This window comes from Cynoglossus semilaevis, chromosome W (assembly GCF_000523025.1).
Source record: "Cynoglossus semilaevis isolate Cse_v1.0 chromosome W, Cse_v1.0, whole genome shotgun sequence".
NCBI classification, from domain to species: Eukaryota; Metazoa; Chordata; class Actinopteri; order Pleuronectiformes; family Cynoglossidae; genus Cynoglossus; species Cynoglossus semilaevis.
This window is the reverse complement of record NC_024327.1, coordinates 9,576,407-9,592,771: the sequence shown is the minus strand read 5'-3', so window position 1 is coordinate 9,592,771 and position 16,365 is coordinate 9,576,407. Positions and strand designations below refer to the sequence as shown.

At 39.7% G+C, this 16,365-nt stretch overlaps 1 protein-coding gene and 1 pseudogene across 2 annotated transcripts in view; one reads left to right on the top strand and one right to left on the bottom strand.

Moving 5' to 3' along the window:
* LOC103397151 (rab-like protein 6) overlaps positions 1 to 10,465 on the bottom strand; it is a 17,470-nt gene extending 7,005 nt beyond the window's left edge. The window contains exons 1-7 of one of the 2 annotated variants that reach the window (XM_017042637.2): positions 10,319 to 10,465; positions 6,737 to 7,112; positions 6,516 to 6,650; positions 6,093 to 6,140; positions 2,230 to 2,282; positions 1,948 to 2,036; positions 790 to 930 (exon numbers count right to left, since the gene is read on the bottom strand). In XM_017042637.2, the coding sequence (XP_016898126.1) occupies positions 790 to 930; positions 1,948 to 2,036; positions 2,230 to 2,282; positions 6,093 to 6,140; positions 6,516 to 6,650; positions 6,737 to 6,866 (596 nt within the window). In that variant the 5' untranslated portion in view covers positions 6,867 to 7,112; positions 10,319 to 10,465. Of the gene's footprint in view, positions 1 to 789; positions 931 to 1,947; positions 2,037 to 2,168; positions 2,283 to 6,092; positions 6,141 to 6,515; positions 6,651 to 6,736; positions 7,113 to 10,318 lie in introns of those variants that run through there. The other variant, XM_025052778.1, reaches the window with a different exon arrangement.
* A 292-nt stretch (positions 10,466 to 10,757) lies between these two features.
* Positions 10,758 to 16,284, top strand: LOC103397150 (TNF receptor-associated factor 2-like; annotated as a pseudogene).
* The last annotated feature ends 81 nt before the right edge of the window (positions 16,285 to 16,365 follow it).

The window sequence follows — 16,365 nt, the reverse complement described above, 5'->3', positions numbered from 1 at the left end:
AATAATTCCCCTGCCACAGCCCTAATCCCCACCCCGTGATCATACCAAGGAATTCACCCTTGAGGTAAGTCGGCACCACTAGTGACACTCAGGCACTAGTGGGGCCAAGGGAGGTGTTCAGATGAGCACGCCAGCACAAAGGCACTGGCGGAGGTGCGTCAGGCAGCAATGCCCAGCAGGCAGACCACCAGCCTGTATTTTCATGTCAGTTTCACATAACAAAGAGGCAGGTGACCGAAACCATTCTGATGAGGACCACAACGACCCATCAGACTCTTAACGACTGTTTACACTTTCCCAGTTTACCCCAAGGCCCCACCCAACAGGGTGGAGCTGAAGTAGCTTTATTCTTTCACACCTAGAGTATATATTTGCTGTACTCCCTACCACCACCAGTTAGAACTGAAGAAGCCTCTTGGATGAGAGGTGAAACGTCTTCTTTTAGAAAATTCATGTCCAGTTGTCTAACAGAACTTTTCAACCTTGACCATGACCTGGATGACTGAGAATCTTCATAGACATTCTGTAGTAAAGCAGTCCTACCAGCATATGATGTGTTTCCTGCACTGGGCTGTAATGGACCAGAATTAAGTAAAATATATTTGAAACATTTTTACTTTCTGGAAATTGTGATTTCAATAAATACCTAATAATTATGATTTTTTTTCCATCATTGAGCAACACTACATGATGATCATGGTGTAAACTTATTTCACCTCTTCTGAAATCCAACGGATGTTTGTGTTGTGAAATTAATAAAAAGCTTAAAATCAGGCTGCTGATCAGTACCTGTTCAGTCCAGCAATCAGGTCCCGTATATCATCAGGAAGAATGACTCGATGTTCTCCCATGTCCCTGTGGTTCCCCAACACACACACTGGCACGTGGGTGGGAACTTTGGGCAGTTCCCTCAAGATGTAGTTAAATGTCCTGAAACAGAAACCGAATCTGTCACTTTGATTGGTTTGATAATTTGTTTTAGGCACAGCTACATTAAGTGATTTATTTTTAATGAGCCCTTTTTCAGAAGTGATTTTTTTTTCCAGAATGGGTTTTTGTAGAATAATGAAGCTTGCGAATCTCATGTGAAGAAACAGCAATGACACTTATGGACATACACAGTACACGCATTGTATTTATTGCATCCATCCATCCATCCATTTTCATCCGCTTATCCGTTACCGGGTTGTGGGGGCAGCAGTCGCCACCCAAATCACATTGCACCGTACCTAAACCTTCCTGCGGGTGGTGAGTCCACTGGAAGGTATTAATCGCCCTGACCGGGATTCGAACATGCCCAGGAGGTGAACCCTGGGGTTCCACACCAATGACAGAGACATTGCCTCTGGGCCAAAGCGCCACGGTATTTATTGCATACATATCTTAATCACTATGCAAGTGCTTCTTAATGACTCCAAGTATTTTCTTCACATGACGTGGGACGCTTGTCTATTTTCTTTTTTTCAGAGCGGCTGACCGACGGTAGTATGTCAGAATAGCAGCGATATTCAATCTGAGCAATGTTGGTAAAAGAAATAATACCAACAGCAAACACAAATGCATGGGCAGTAGAGTGAAAATAAACTTGTTTTTACACCAATTTGTCTTAGAAGAATTCTAATTTGATGTTAGAAAATGTTTTATAATCTACTGTCAATCGGTTGACCTCAGGTATGTGTCCTGACACACTTTTCTATCTAGAATGTACATATTAGTACAATGGGCTTTAGCCTGACTTAGCTTTAGTAACTTAATTATACCATTTAATCTCACAATGATTACAGACCACTAAGAATGAGACATTATATGTCGTTACACAGATTTTAAACATGTTGCTGCTTGAATTTTACTCTGCTGTTACCGGAGCAAAAACAATGTACTGTGCTAAAACATTGACAGCACTGAGCCCCTGTTGATTTCTGACCTCAACAGACAGACATGTCTTACCACTGTTTGGTGATGTCGAACATCATGATGACCCCATTGCAGTTCTTGTAAACGTCGAGGAACTCCGCGTCCAGAGCCATTTCATCTGACTGCAACACCAACGGAATGACACTTAACAATTTCTTAAATCACACATCACTTATTATAAATATGATTAAGAATTCTATTTTCACACAGGTTTGATTGTTTCCATCTAATATGAAAGTCATTTCACAACTGACCCACATTCTTTGAACCAATGGTTTTCCTCCCCTGAGCACATTACAGTCATGTGACAGTTACCTCTTGGGACTCGTTCTCCAGTTTCAAGTTGTACCCTCGTCTTTTGCTTTTTCCTGAAACAACAGAAAATGATGTATTTAGAAAAAAACCCCGTAAATACTTAAAATAAACATCTTACTTTGTTTTTCATTCGGTTCAATGACTCTAAGGAGGGTGAAGCAAAGAAAAGCAGTATGGATGCTTTTACTACTGAGGAGCATATCACTGCAGAATTCCTAACTCTTTAATGGGATAGTTCAGGTTTTGATATGTACGGTGTGATTAAGGAGTCTGACATTACGTCAGTGACTGACGGCAGAAAGGAGTGAAGAAAAAAACACTTAATCTGTTTTACAAAATGCAACATCCAGATCACACACTTAAAATCAGCCCTGAGGTACATCACTCAAAAATATACAGTAAATACTGCCTGTTCTTATATTTACAAAGTATTTTCTTGATATATACTGTAGTGTCCAATCCAGTCATTCTCCTGCACCAAGATCCATGGAAAAATCCAGTGATTTTAAAAGTAAGTGGATACTTTATAATCTGAAAATACCTGGAAATGTGTCTCAAATTGATTTCACCAGCTTTGTGAAAAAAAGTGGGTGATTATTAGGGGTGCAGGATTCAGGAAATGCCACGATTCAATTTGATATCGATTTTTAGGCTCAGGATTAGGTTCAAAATCTATTTTCAATTAAAAATTGATTCACTCTTCCGAGCATAAATACATTTGATATACAGTATCTTAGATTTCCCAAACGTACGTACTGTACTGTACAGTGCCGTGAAAAAGTATTTGCCCCCTTCCTGATTTCTGTGTTTTTTGCATATTTATCACACACAAAGGTTTCAGATCATCAAACCAATTTTAGTATGACACAGAGACAGCCCAAGGAAATAGAAAATGCAGTTTCTAAATGATGATTTTATTTACCAAGGGAGAAAAAATTACAAACTTGTCTGGCCCTCTGTGAAAAAGTAATTGCCCCCTGAACCTAATAACGGGTTGTGCCACCTTTGGCAGCAATAACTGAAATCAAGCGTTTACGTTAATTGGTGATGAGTCTTTCACAACGCTTTGGATGAATTTTGGCCCACTCTTCTTTGCAGAATTGTAGCAAAGCAAAGCAGCCCCAGACCATCACACTGCCACCACCATGCTTCACTGTTGGTATAGTGTTCTTTTGTTGGAATGCTGTGCCATTTTTACGCCAGATGTAACGGGCCGCACACCTTCCAATAAGTTCAACTTTTGACTCATCAGTCCACAGAATGTTCTTCCAAAAGTCTTGAGGATCATCAAGATGTGTTTTGGCAAATGTTAGACAAGCCTTTGTGTTCTTTTTGGACAGCAATGGTTTTCGCCTCGCAACTCTGCCATGGATGCCACCTTTGGCCAGTGTTTTTCTTACAGTAGAGTCATGAACACTGACCTTAACTGAGGCCAGCGAGGCCAGCAGTTCTTTCAATGTTTTTCTAGGTTGTTTTGTGACCTCCTGGATGAGTCGTCGTCGCACTCTTGGAGTAATTTTAGCTGGCCAACCTCTCCGGGGAAGGTTTGCCACTGTTCCCAGTTCTCTCCATTTGTGGATAATGGCTCTGACAGTGGTTCGCTGGAGCCCCAAAGCCTTGGAAATGNNNCATTTCTTCTTGAATTTCTTTGGATCGTGGCATGATGCTCTGATCTTGTAGCCTACTTCACTTTGTCTGACACATTCTATTTAAGTGATTTCTTGATTCAACACGTGGTGGTAATCAGGTGTGGGTGTGGCCTGTGAAATTGAACTCAGCTTTCCTAAAATTGTGATTAGTCACAGTTATTTTGTGATTTAACAAAGGGGGGCAATTACTTTTTCCACAGAGGGCCAGACAAGTCATACTAAAATTGGTTTGATGATCTGAAACCTTTGTGTGTGATAAATATGCAAAAAACACAGAAATCAGGAAGGGGGCAAATACTTTTTCACAGCACTGTACATGTTTTTATGTATTACCCTGTATGTATGTATGTATGTATGTATGTATACATGTATGTGCTGAAAAATGTCTTTTCAGCCAGTTTTTTTTCTCAACGTGAAAGCAATACGCTTCCCTAATAAACTGCACAGTGCAAAGTAAAATATTTTGGTAAAATACGAGCTTTTACAATTAGTGCTGTACTCCAAAAACAAACACAAATGGCTCAGGTAGTACATTAACAGCTAAACTCCCTTTTGAAATGATCAACTGATGGGCACATTTAACACATAAAATCATGACTCAATTCAGCATTTAAGATGTTTTAGAACCACAGAATACATAAACATGTTTAAGTGTCTGCCTGTTCGCGTTCTCTGCAAAAAAGACGGCGGGATGGTACAGTGTACCAAGGCTCAAAAGCCTTCGTTTTCAACGCTGCTGTAGGAGCGCAAATCTTTAGAAATAATTTTCTTAGCCCACTCAGCGTTCCATGGGAGTTTAGTGCATTGAAACAAAGTTCGTTGGTTCACTGTTTTTAGCTTTTTGCCGTGAAATGAAATGTGAAGTGGCTTATTGAGAAGTCTGGATGTAAATAGAAAATTGCTGGCTGTATTTTAGAATTATAGAGTTAAGCTTCTCTGTAGTCACACAAACAGCTCAATGGAATGCTATTTGTACAATTTAAAGCATTTCAACGCCAGTCGAAATGAACATGAGCTACTGTATTATGTGAATAAGTGTGGCAATAGTAGTGGATTGTCATCTATAACCATTCAGGGAATTCAAGTGTGCAGTTGAAGCAGCATTTCTGTTAAACAAATAAATGAGAAAATCCCAAACAGAGCTGCTGTTACCTTAGCTTACTACACATGCACACAAAGAAAAAACACTTGTTTTTTTTCTGTGCATGGCACCATCCCCACACACTGCTCCCTGGGTGCTTAAAGCTGCCCATTGTTCACGTTGGTGATGGGTTAAAAGCAGAGGTCACATTTCGTTGTGTGCAGTGGTGCGCTGTCACAATGGCGCTGGGGTTTGAAATCATTCTTTTAGATAAAACTCAAACACACACACAAAAAAAATCAACCCTTAGGTGTTCTCTATAGACTTCATTGCAGAAGACTGCATGCTTCATATAAACCAACACAATATTTTATAAAATATATTTATTTTGAATAACTAATTTTCTAACAAGGTCCACAGAGAAAAATATATATTTTTATTTCTCCTTCTGTGGTTATTGTGTCACTCCATAGCTGAGGAATTTATTTTAAACACCAACATCACAAAAAAGATACTCTTTTATGAACTTTTAAAATGTTTCCTATGGACTGGAGAAGGAGAATGAGGGGTTTATAAACTAAGGTTTGCAGCTTCAAAAAAAGGTTGCAACAAATCCCTGTAGTACGGTAAATTTCACAAGATTGTTGACCTTTTTTATCAAAGGTACCCAATTCATGGCAATAGTGAAATATAGTCAACTAACCTTAAATAACCTGAACAATCCCTTTAGATAGTTGCTGCTGACTCGTGTACAAAAACTTAAGTTTTATCCATAAAACACAGCAACCAGTGAAAGAAATGTGTGACATGTTGCCACGTAGCAAACCTGGAAATAGCCAACCCTTGACAATATTTACATTTAGATAAAGGGTGAGAAAAGTCAAGACAAGCCCAATGCACACAAGTTTAGTTTCTACACACGTTGATGGAGCTCAGCTACACCTTCAGGAAGAGCATATTTTTGGCCTGAGATGAGTGCGAAAGAGGTTAAAAAAGACAATGTCAACACTGAGAACAGGACAGGCAACAAACAAGCAACGTGACTTTTTCCTGATATGAAATTTCTATGCAGGCTAACAGCAGAAGTCAGTTTTAGAAGAATGACTGTGATTAGCATGTCATTTCAGACCCACCTTTGTCCACCACGTCCCAGACCTCTACCTTGACAACATCATCTGTAGCTGAAAGACAAAAAGGACGTTTTCACAAATCATGTTTTTAGGCAACAAAGAAAATAAAGAAAATATTGACTAGAGCCTTGGTTACACTGAAGTATTATGTGGAAATGTTACAAGATGCAACTACCAGACACAGAGTAAATAGTACTTAATACTACCTTGCTTATGTTGCCTGTTATTAAAACTCTGCTGCTGTCCATGGTAACTACAAATTGCTTCTATGGTAGAAGTGCATGTAGTTACTGTCACACTACTGTCATAGTTATTCTTTATTAGTTTGACATTAAAAAAGCATCAGTAAAAAAGTTGATATATAATGTTGATAAATAAAAAAGCCCATGATGGAGGTATCTCTGGTATAATGGTGTTGTAACATACTTTTATAATTCCAGTGGATACTTGTCGCCTGGATCTCCTGAGTTGGAATGTACTCTTTCACAAACTTCTTCCCCTGAAGTCGATGCCATAAAGTGCTCTTCCCAGTGTTTCTGTCTCCACGGATGACAATTTTCACTGAAGTGACAAAACAAAATATCAGTCATTGGGCCACGGATATAAGAAAAAGGCCCATGTTTGCCAATTGTTTGAATTAAACTTACTGTTATATTGCACTCCTTTGGCAAAACGTCTCTGCAGACTGTGGTTCATGGACTGCAGGCCAGCCGGAATATTCTTATCCCTGAGCTGGCCTGGCTCTGAGCCCACCAGCTTCTTAAGTGCGGAAAACATCTTTACAAGGCTTCAGAGGTTAATTTAGAAACAAGGAGTAGTTCAAGTGGATTGAAGTGAAGTGATTTTTTTCATTTAAATTGTTAAGCAACAGCTCCTGTTGCTGACAGCTCAGGAACTCAAGCGTCCATGCTTGTGGTGCCAAATGAAGAATTGTTGGCCTTCAATCAGTTCTCCTCCTAAATTTGAATTAATGTCCTTCTCAGACCGACATCCATTGAAACAATGACCATGTTCCTTGGAGCACTGTCCGAAAAAAAAAGATTATTAGAATTTTTGAGGAAATTTAATGTCAGTGATTACAATAACTGATTGATAAATTAATTGTGTTTACACACCAATCCTGTTTATTTTACTGTTTTGAAACCATGGTACTTGTGCATGTAAGTGAAAGTGAATTATTTGTCATGTAATTGAGATCTATATAAAATATAAACATATAATATCTTCTGGTTGTGGCGCTTTGGCCCAGAGGCAATGTCTCTGTCATTGGTGTGGAACGCCAGGGTTCACCTCCTGGGCAAGTTCGAATCCCGGTTAGGGCGGTTGGTACCTTCCAGTGGACTCACCACCCGCAGGAAGGTTTAGGTACGGTGCAATGTGATTTGGGTGGCGACTGCTGCCCCCGCAACCCGGTAACGGATAAGCCGATGAAAATGAATGAATATCTTCTGGCATATAGAATTTTATTGTTGTTTGTTTAATATTTTTTATGTCAACGTTAGACTTGGCTTATTTAAAAGAATGATTCTCTGTGACAATTGCTTAACCATTCTGTTGGTAATGAGGTGACAGTTGGTAAAAAGTGACTATTTATTACAAGTCTGAAGCAGAATGATCAGGCAAATGTCAAAGTAAACATAATCAGGAGAAAAATATTTTTCATTCAACTGATGAAATGTTAAGAGGATCTACTGTTAAAACTCTCACAAGTAAAGCGGTAAGTATGCAGACCAGGGCACAAAAGTCAAACATTTGGGAACCATACAGTGTGTGCACAATTATTAGGCAAGTTGAATTTTTGAGGATTCATTTTGTTATTGTACAACTACAGTGCTCTTGGTGAATCCAAAATGTTAACAAACCCTCAAACCTGAACACAACTAGTAAAAGTGAAGTTTTGGCTTTCTTAAGAAAATTTCTACATGTACACCATTATAAGGCAACTATTAGTGTGCAGAATTACTATGCAACTAAATGAAAAACAAAGATTTTCCCATCTCACTTGCTTATTTTCCCCTGTTAAAGTGAGAATAATAAACAAACTCAAAATTTACAAATAAACATTTCTAAAATTTCAAAAAAAAAAAAAACCCTCAGTGACCAATATAGCCACCCTTCTTTTCGATAACAGTCACAAGCCTTCCATTCACGTAGTCAGTCAGTTTCTTGATCTGGTCAGAGTTAACTTTAATCTCCCAGACACTGTTCAGAAAGGTGTACTGTTTACCTTCACTGTAAATGTCCTGCTTAAGAAGGGCCCAAAAGTTCTCAATAGGGTTTAAGTCAGGTGAAGAATTGGCCTATGTCATTAGTTTTTCATCTTTAAGGCCTTTACTGGCCAGCCACGCAGTGGAGTACTTTGATGCATGTGATGGAGCGTTGTCTTGCATAAAAAAATCAGTCTTCTTAAAGATGCAGACTTTTTCCTGTACGCTTGAAGAAAGCGTCTTCCCACCCTTCTTTTCGATAACAGTCGCAAGCCGTCCATTCACGGAGTCGGTCAGTTTCTTGATCTGGTCAGAATTTTTTGTGCAGCCGCAAGTGCAGTCTTCCTGAAAGATGCAGACTTTTTCAAGTACCACTGCTCATCAGTTTCAACTTATGTGTCTTGTTCAGAGGTGGTAGGGTTTCAGCTTTTCTTATCTTGGCCATGTCTCTGAGAACTGAATACCTCGTACTTCTTGACACTCCAGGTAGGTTGCAGTTGTGGAATATGGCAGCACTGGAGGATAATGGGTTCCTGCTAGCTTCATGTTTGATTCTTCTCAAATCTAGACCCTGTTGACTATTTGCAACAAAATATTTGATGGTTCTGTGATCACACCACAATATGTGCTGCATCCCTCTGAAAGACTTTTTACAATTTTTGACTTTTCAGGGTCAGTTAAATCTCTTTTTGGCTCATTTTTCCTGAGAAGAATCTGCCTAATAATTATGCACACCTTGATATAGGGGGTTCATCTCCTTAGACCACACCCTCCCTCATTACACAAATACACATCACCTAATATGCATTAAATCCAATATGCATTCAAGTTTATACAGCATGGAGTTGGAAATTATGGATAAAATGATGATATGGTCAAAATACTCACTTGCCTAATAATTGTGCACACAGTGTAGTTTTAGCAAATTATTATAAATGCTAAAAAATAAAATTATAATTTTGAAAAATATTTAAAGTATTATTCACGGCTACAAGTATAATTAAATTACACATTAAATAATATCTGTATCACATTTAAACAGTCAATAATATATTACCTTAACACAGAACGATTTGTCTGTGTATTTGTTATCCAATTACTGTATTTATTATTAATAGTATTGTAGTTACTGCATCCACATTTATGTTTAACGTAGAAACTGAAATAGATGAATATTAGAAGTCACTTTTAGGTTAGTCGTATGAAGCAATCAATACATAAGCTAAAGGCGTCAGGAATTATTTAGGAAAAGTAGCTAATTGAATCTTTTCTGGAGAGCAATGTTCATGTTGTGACACTTTATTATTAAAATGATGCGGGAGACATTTGATTTCTTTTTAATATAATCGAAATACAAATGTTCTACACTGCATACCGCCGTCAAAATAGTTATACGAGTTACATGCATACTTACGAACATAATTCTCACTAAAAATTACAACAGACACTGTACACAGCAGGTCACTGTATAGAACGACATCATCTGCATCAGAGCATGTCCATGTCTCTACGCCAGCATACAGTCTTAATATAAGCTGGACCAGAATCCCTAGTTGTTACATTTTTCACTAACAAGATCAGCTAACGTAATTATCACCACCGGTATTGTTTTCATTATAAACAACCATGTATTTGATTTGTGGAAACACTAACTAAAACAGCCACATTTAATTCTAATATAATCTTGGTAATAACAAGGTGATAGTTTATTGTCACCCATTTAGCATTAGCGAAACATGCTATAAGTACCACAAGCATCTTTGTAGTACTTGGGCAGTTTTTTTCCAAACAAATGTCTCTATAAAAGCCAATAACACTACTGTGCCAACAGAGATGAGACAGACATGTTAGTGAAAAAAATGTTAACGCTATTATCTGACTCTATCAGTGCTAGTTGAAGTGTTAGCTCTTTGGTTAGCTTCCTACTCCTCTCTCTTCGCTCACTGTCACTTCACGACGAAATGACCAGTGCTTTATTTCCATTTTCCTATCTTCCTGTTGTCACAAATGACAAATACTCACGGTTATTTAACCGAAGAAGAACCCTCAGTCCAGACATCTTTTCCACTCTAAGCATCTCTGCCACTTCTCCATCAGTACAGACGTGGAGCAGCAACATTCCTTTGCAAAAAGAGATGATGATAAAGAAGAAAAAGAACCTGGAAACGAATCGAGCGTCAGTGCATCTCACAAACCACACACTTCCTGTGATGACTTCAACGTAAAGCTCAAGTGTTAAACACACGACAATTACAATTACATGTTTCAATTTAGAACTGCCACTTGCTTAATTCACCACAGGAATAATTCAATGGGTGTATCCCACAATAAATGTAAAATAACATTTTATTTTTAGCGAAACACTTCCATACTTCCTGTGCACTTCTCTTACAGAATAAATCACTGTGTAACACTTCCGTTTGACTTAACAGTAAAAAGTTTCAGAACAAAGGTTCATTACTCAAGCAACAATACAGACCGTAAATAAAATAGAATAAATAAAATATGTAAAATATAAGGAAATGTAGTGGTTTTTATTGCTTGAAGAAATATAGACTATTTAGAAGAGATACATTTGTTTATTTTCTATTTCATAACATTAATTTTGTTTGATTTTTATAGAGATGGTTTGTTCTCTACTCAAGTTATACCAGGGCCCAATACAAAAATGTCATCTGTAAAAAAGTTTTAGCCTTTGGCCACGAAATTGTGATATGTTAACATTTTTATCTAGATGAAAACCAATCAATGCAAAGTATTATTTCATAAAATTAAATTTAGTTTGAGAGGTTCCGAAAGACAACAGAGTAAATACGCACAAATTGCAGTACGTGATAATGATGTAAAGAATGTACAATTTTGTCGTTTGAGCACCTGCAGTACTTTTTCAAACTGTTATTGGAAAGCTTAGCCATACTTTTTTGAGGTTTTTCAAACACCTTAGACAAGGAAAATGTAACTACTTTACTGTAATTTTGCTATTCCATATCTGCTCCTTTCTGTTTCTGCCAAAAAATTTCATTGACTAAAATTAGGAAATCAAATGAGTTGGTGACACCTGCTGATAGACATGGTAAACTGCAGCTGTAGCATCCTCATTTGCACTGGTCTCTCATCACATATCAGATGAACGCAAGTTGCTTCTCTATTTCACAAATGAACATTAGCAGGAAATAGAAATATACTGAACAGCATCAGCAGCATTAATCATTGTCTGGATTTATCATTTATTTTTTTATAAAACAATCCCACACTGCTCAGTGATCGCGCCCACTCTTTAGCCCTCGAGGGGGTAATCATGGCTGCACAGGAACCTTCTCCACCACCGTCTCTGGAAGGTAACAAGCCGGGATTTCCAAAGAAAAGAAGAAGACAAGCATTTATGCAATTCGTGCCAGAAGATTCTAAGGAGGCCGCTGCAAGCGCAGTGCGGTCATCGCTTCTGCAGCTTCTGCTTTAACAAAATAGTGAGGTAAGTGCTGTCATGGTGAACCGCTAGAGCTGCAGCTAAGAATCTTTACTGACCCTCATCACTCATGTTCCATGTCAACGACAGTTCCGCTAATAAATACAACACACGTCACCCATGAAATAACTTCGGCTGCTATTTTTATTGCAACCATTTACAGGATTTTTCGTCGTGCACTTTATCTAAAGAGCATTTATAAATTGTAATCTGTAAATTGATTATTCTTAAAGGACATTATTAAAAATAAGTTATTCGTTTTCACTGTTGCAAACAACACGGCGTGATATCACTATTGAATACATTCTCAAATCCAAAAAACTTTAAATAATAAAAAAGTGTGATTGTCTTCTATAAAACTGTAGATTTAACGATCATAAAGTAATCATTAACATTCCAGCTGAAACAACTTAAGTTACGATCGTGTGGAAAATATTCACAAAGTTCTCCAGTTCACCACAGGATAAATCCGTACATGGACTGTACAACAGCCCCCCTCCAGACCCATGGTGTATTAACAGTATCCAGTTAACCTAGTCTGGCATGTTTTTGGGCTGTGTAAAAAAAAAAATAAAAATAAAAATAAAAAAAATGGGGAAACGTCAACTCCATACATTAACTACTTGGGTGCGAATCAGTGACCTTCCTGCCGTAGGGCAAGGCCACTTGCCAATCTTCCACTGTGGGAGCCAAAAGTTTTACAATAAAAACAAACAAACAAAAAAAAACCCTTTATTGCCATCTCTAAGTTTCTCTAAGCAACACCAGCTCTCTTTGTTTACATCAACGTTTGTTTTCTCTCCTTATAAGTTCTGGACCACAGAATTGCAATGCTTGCATCAAAGAAGACTTGTTTGAGGAGCCAGCATCTATTCTTAAGCAAGGGGGTGTAAGTATGTATATATGTGTGTGTGTGTGTATGTATTCTAGTCTCTAGAAAGACAGTAAGATATGTCTAAATAACCAATCGAGTCCAATCTGACCATTGTAAATGGAGATGACAGGAAGAAGATAATATGGTCTGATGAGTCTGAACAAGAACTCTTTGACCATATACATGTTGGCTGTGCTTGGAGAAGGAATAGAAATACAAGGGAGGAAACAAGGAGTGGATGGAAACAAATGTTATAAAGACAAATAGGAAAATATTTTAGTTTTAGGAAGAACTTCAGCAGCCAGGAGCAGAACTGGGTCTTGGTTGTGTCCCTGCAGTAAAACTCCCTGGGTAACTTAGCATGGTGCATGTTTAAGTATATGTGTGTGATTATACTGACTGGTGTTTCTGCTTTGTGTTAGGCGTTCCCAGACAATGCAGCTCGCAGAGAGGTGGAAGCGTTGGCTGCTGTCTGTCCAAATCAGGGCTGCACATGGATAGAAACCATCAAAGAATTTGAGGTGAATGCTAAAGCTACATTTACATTGTTATATATTTGACTTTTAATGTGCCTGAATCAGTGGAAATTTGAATTGTATAAACATTATATGTATTAATAATAGGCTCAAAAACATTAAGGTGAGACAGTACTTCTGTCAAGGCGCAATCGACAAAAGAATCAGGAAGTAGGTTTGTTTTTTAACCCTGTCTGGGTTCATGTGTCTACAGATTAGTGGTTCACAACTTTTCTTGGCTTCTCACCTCATTTTGATATCACAAATTTCTGGCGACCCCTTGAGACATTTTAGTAGCGGTCACTCAATTCACATTAATGAATGTGTAAGAATGCAGTTGTTTAAGATTGTGTGGTGCTTTTAATCATAATTCTAAAAAGAATAAAAAGTGTTATTTATCAATATTTCTTTTTAATCAATTACAAGACAGTTCCGACTACCTCCTTTGAATTTCAGGCGACCCCAAGGTTGAAAACCACTGCCATAGGTGAAAACCAAGAAGTGGTGTTCTAGATGATTGGGTCATCAGATACTGTACATGTTTACTGGTTTCTTTACCTTCACAGGGCAGAGCTCTGTTTAGTTCTCGTGATCTGTCCTTTTTTTCCAGGCTCATGATGAAATCTGTCCCAAGTATCCCATGATCTGTGAAGGCTGTGCGAAGAAAAAGATTCCTAGAGAAAAGGTATTCACTGAAGCACCACTGTTTCCTGAACGTCATAAACCACGTCTCTGTGATCTACAGATTGTTAATTCTTCTCCTTTCTATCATTTGTTCTCTACAGTACGTGGACCACATTAAGTTCTGCAGTAAATTTAAATTTCCTTGCAGGTTCCATGTTTTTGGCTGTGATTTGTCTGTAAGTAAACATTTACCTTTGAGAAACTTTAAGGACGTTTGCACATTTTGTTTATCACGAACACACTATATACACTATAAAACTACACTTAAAAAACCCCAAACTTTTGTTTTTCTCCATGAAAGGTGGAGAAGGAAAAGATCAATGACCATGAGCGTCAGTGTTCCTATGAACACCTCAACCTGCTCGAGATGAGCTACCTGGAAGGAAGTGTGAATACTGGAGCTGTTGGTGGCAGCAGTGCAGCTCTGGTTCAAGCTGCCTGTGCTCCAACCATGACCACCTCCTTCATTCCGTTTCCCACAGCTTTGGCCGCTGCACTGGAGCTGCAACTCCAGAGTGAGAAGACCAAGGTGGTGGAGCTGAAAGTCAGCATGTTTGAGAACATTGTCTGCGTCCTCAACAGGGAGATGGAGTGCTCCTGCGCTACCATGGAGGCCTACAACCGACAACATCAGCTGGACCTGGATAAGATCGAGATCCTCAACAACAAGGTGACAGAGTGACATCATCTCTAATGATGTACAGTATTTTCCGGACTATAAATCATACTTTTTTTCATCCTTTGCCTGGGTTTGCGACTTATACTCAGGTGCGATATATATTAAAATATATAATTTCGTTATTTTCACACTGACAGCCACTAGAGGGCACTCTAGCTGGCTGGTGTGACTTATACTCTGGCACGACGGTACTTAGTGGTTTTTATTGCGGGCAGTATTGGTGTATTTAAAGATGAAAATGGAAGTGTTCATGTGCTGCTGCTAATCACCAGTTCCGTCAGCTGGAGAGAACAGTGAGTCTGAGGGACCTATCCATTGTGGAGATGGAGGGAAAGATGAGGGAAATGTCTGCAGCCACGTACGACGGCGTGTTTGTCTGGACGATTTCGGACTTCACCAAGAAGAGACAGGATGCTGTAGCTGGCAGAGCTCCTGCCATGTTCTCTCCTGGTATCGTCTCATGAAAACTTCTATATCAGATATCTATAATTCCAGCTCTACCTCTGCCTGACAAGCCATTCCTGTGTGGTTTTATATTTCAGTCTTTTACACCAGTAAATACGGTTACAAGATGTGTTTATGGATCTACCTGAATGGTGACGGAACAGGTCAAGGAACTCACCTGTCTCTCTTCTTTGTGGTAATGAGAGGACACGGGATGCTTTGCTCAAGTGGCCTTTTAACCAGAAGGTAACTCTCTTATTAGATCAGTAGGTCTTTCCTAATTTTGTTATGGAGCCATGGTTTTAGATGTGCGAGGTTAACTAGGCCCCTCCTGGAACCACAACTTTAACGTGGTGGAGGGGTTTGAGTATCCGAATGAATCTAGGAGCTATGTTGTCGGGGGCTTAATGCCCCTGGTAGGGTCTCCCAAGGCAAACAGGTCCTAGACGACGGATCAGACTAAGAGCAGTTCAAACTCCCCTTGATGATAGTAACAATAATAACTAAGAAGCTCACATCGCCCTGATTGGCATTACCGGGGCCCCACACTGAAGCCAGGCCCAGGGTTAGGGTTCGCAGGCGAGCGCCTGGTGGCCGGGTCTCTGCCCACGTGACCCAGCCGGGCCCAGCCCAAAAAACTGACGTGGGCCCACTTTCCAGTAAGGCCCACCACCCGCAGGAAGGTCCACAAGGGGACGGTGCCATAAGATTTGGGTGGCGGTTGTGGGCGAGGCCCAATCGGGGACAACTACTCTGGCTATGGGGACATGGAATGTCACTTCGCTGGGGTGAAAAGAGCCTGAGCTTGTGCGGGAGATTGAGCAATACCGAATAGATATAGTGGGGCTCACCTCCATGCACAGCCTGGGAGATGCTGGACTCTCTTCTACTCTGGAGTTGCTCGCGGTAAGAGGCGGCGTGCTGGTGTAGGCTTGCTTATAGCTCGCCAGTCGTGTGTTGGAGTTTTCCCCACTGAGCGAGAGGGTCGCTTCCCTGCACCTTCAGGTCAGGGATAGGTCACTGTTGTTTCAGCCTACAGGCTGAATAGCAGTGTAGAATACCCGGCCTTCTTGCAGGCACTGGGAGGGGTACTGGAAAGTGCTCCTCCCGGGGATTCCATCGTCCTGTTGGGGGACTTCAACGCTCACGTGGGCAGCGACAGTGACACCTTGAGGGGCGTGATCGGAAGGAACGGCCTCCCCAATCTGAATTCGAGTGGTGTTTTGTTACTGGACTTCTGTGCTAGTCACGGTTTATCCATAACGAACACCATGTTCAAGCATAAAGGTGTCCATCAGTGCACTTGGCACGAGGACACCCTAGACCAGAGGTCAATGATCGACTTTGTAGTCATGTCATCTGACATCCGGCCGTATGTATTGGACACTAGGGTGAAGAGAGGGGCTG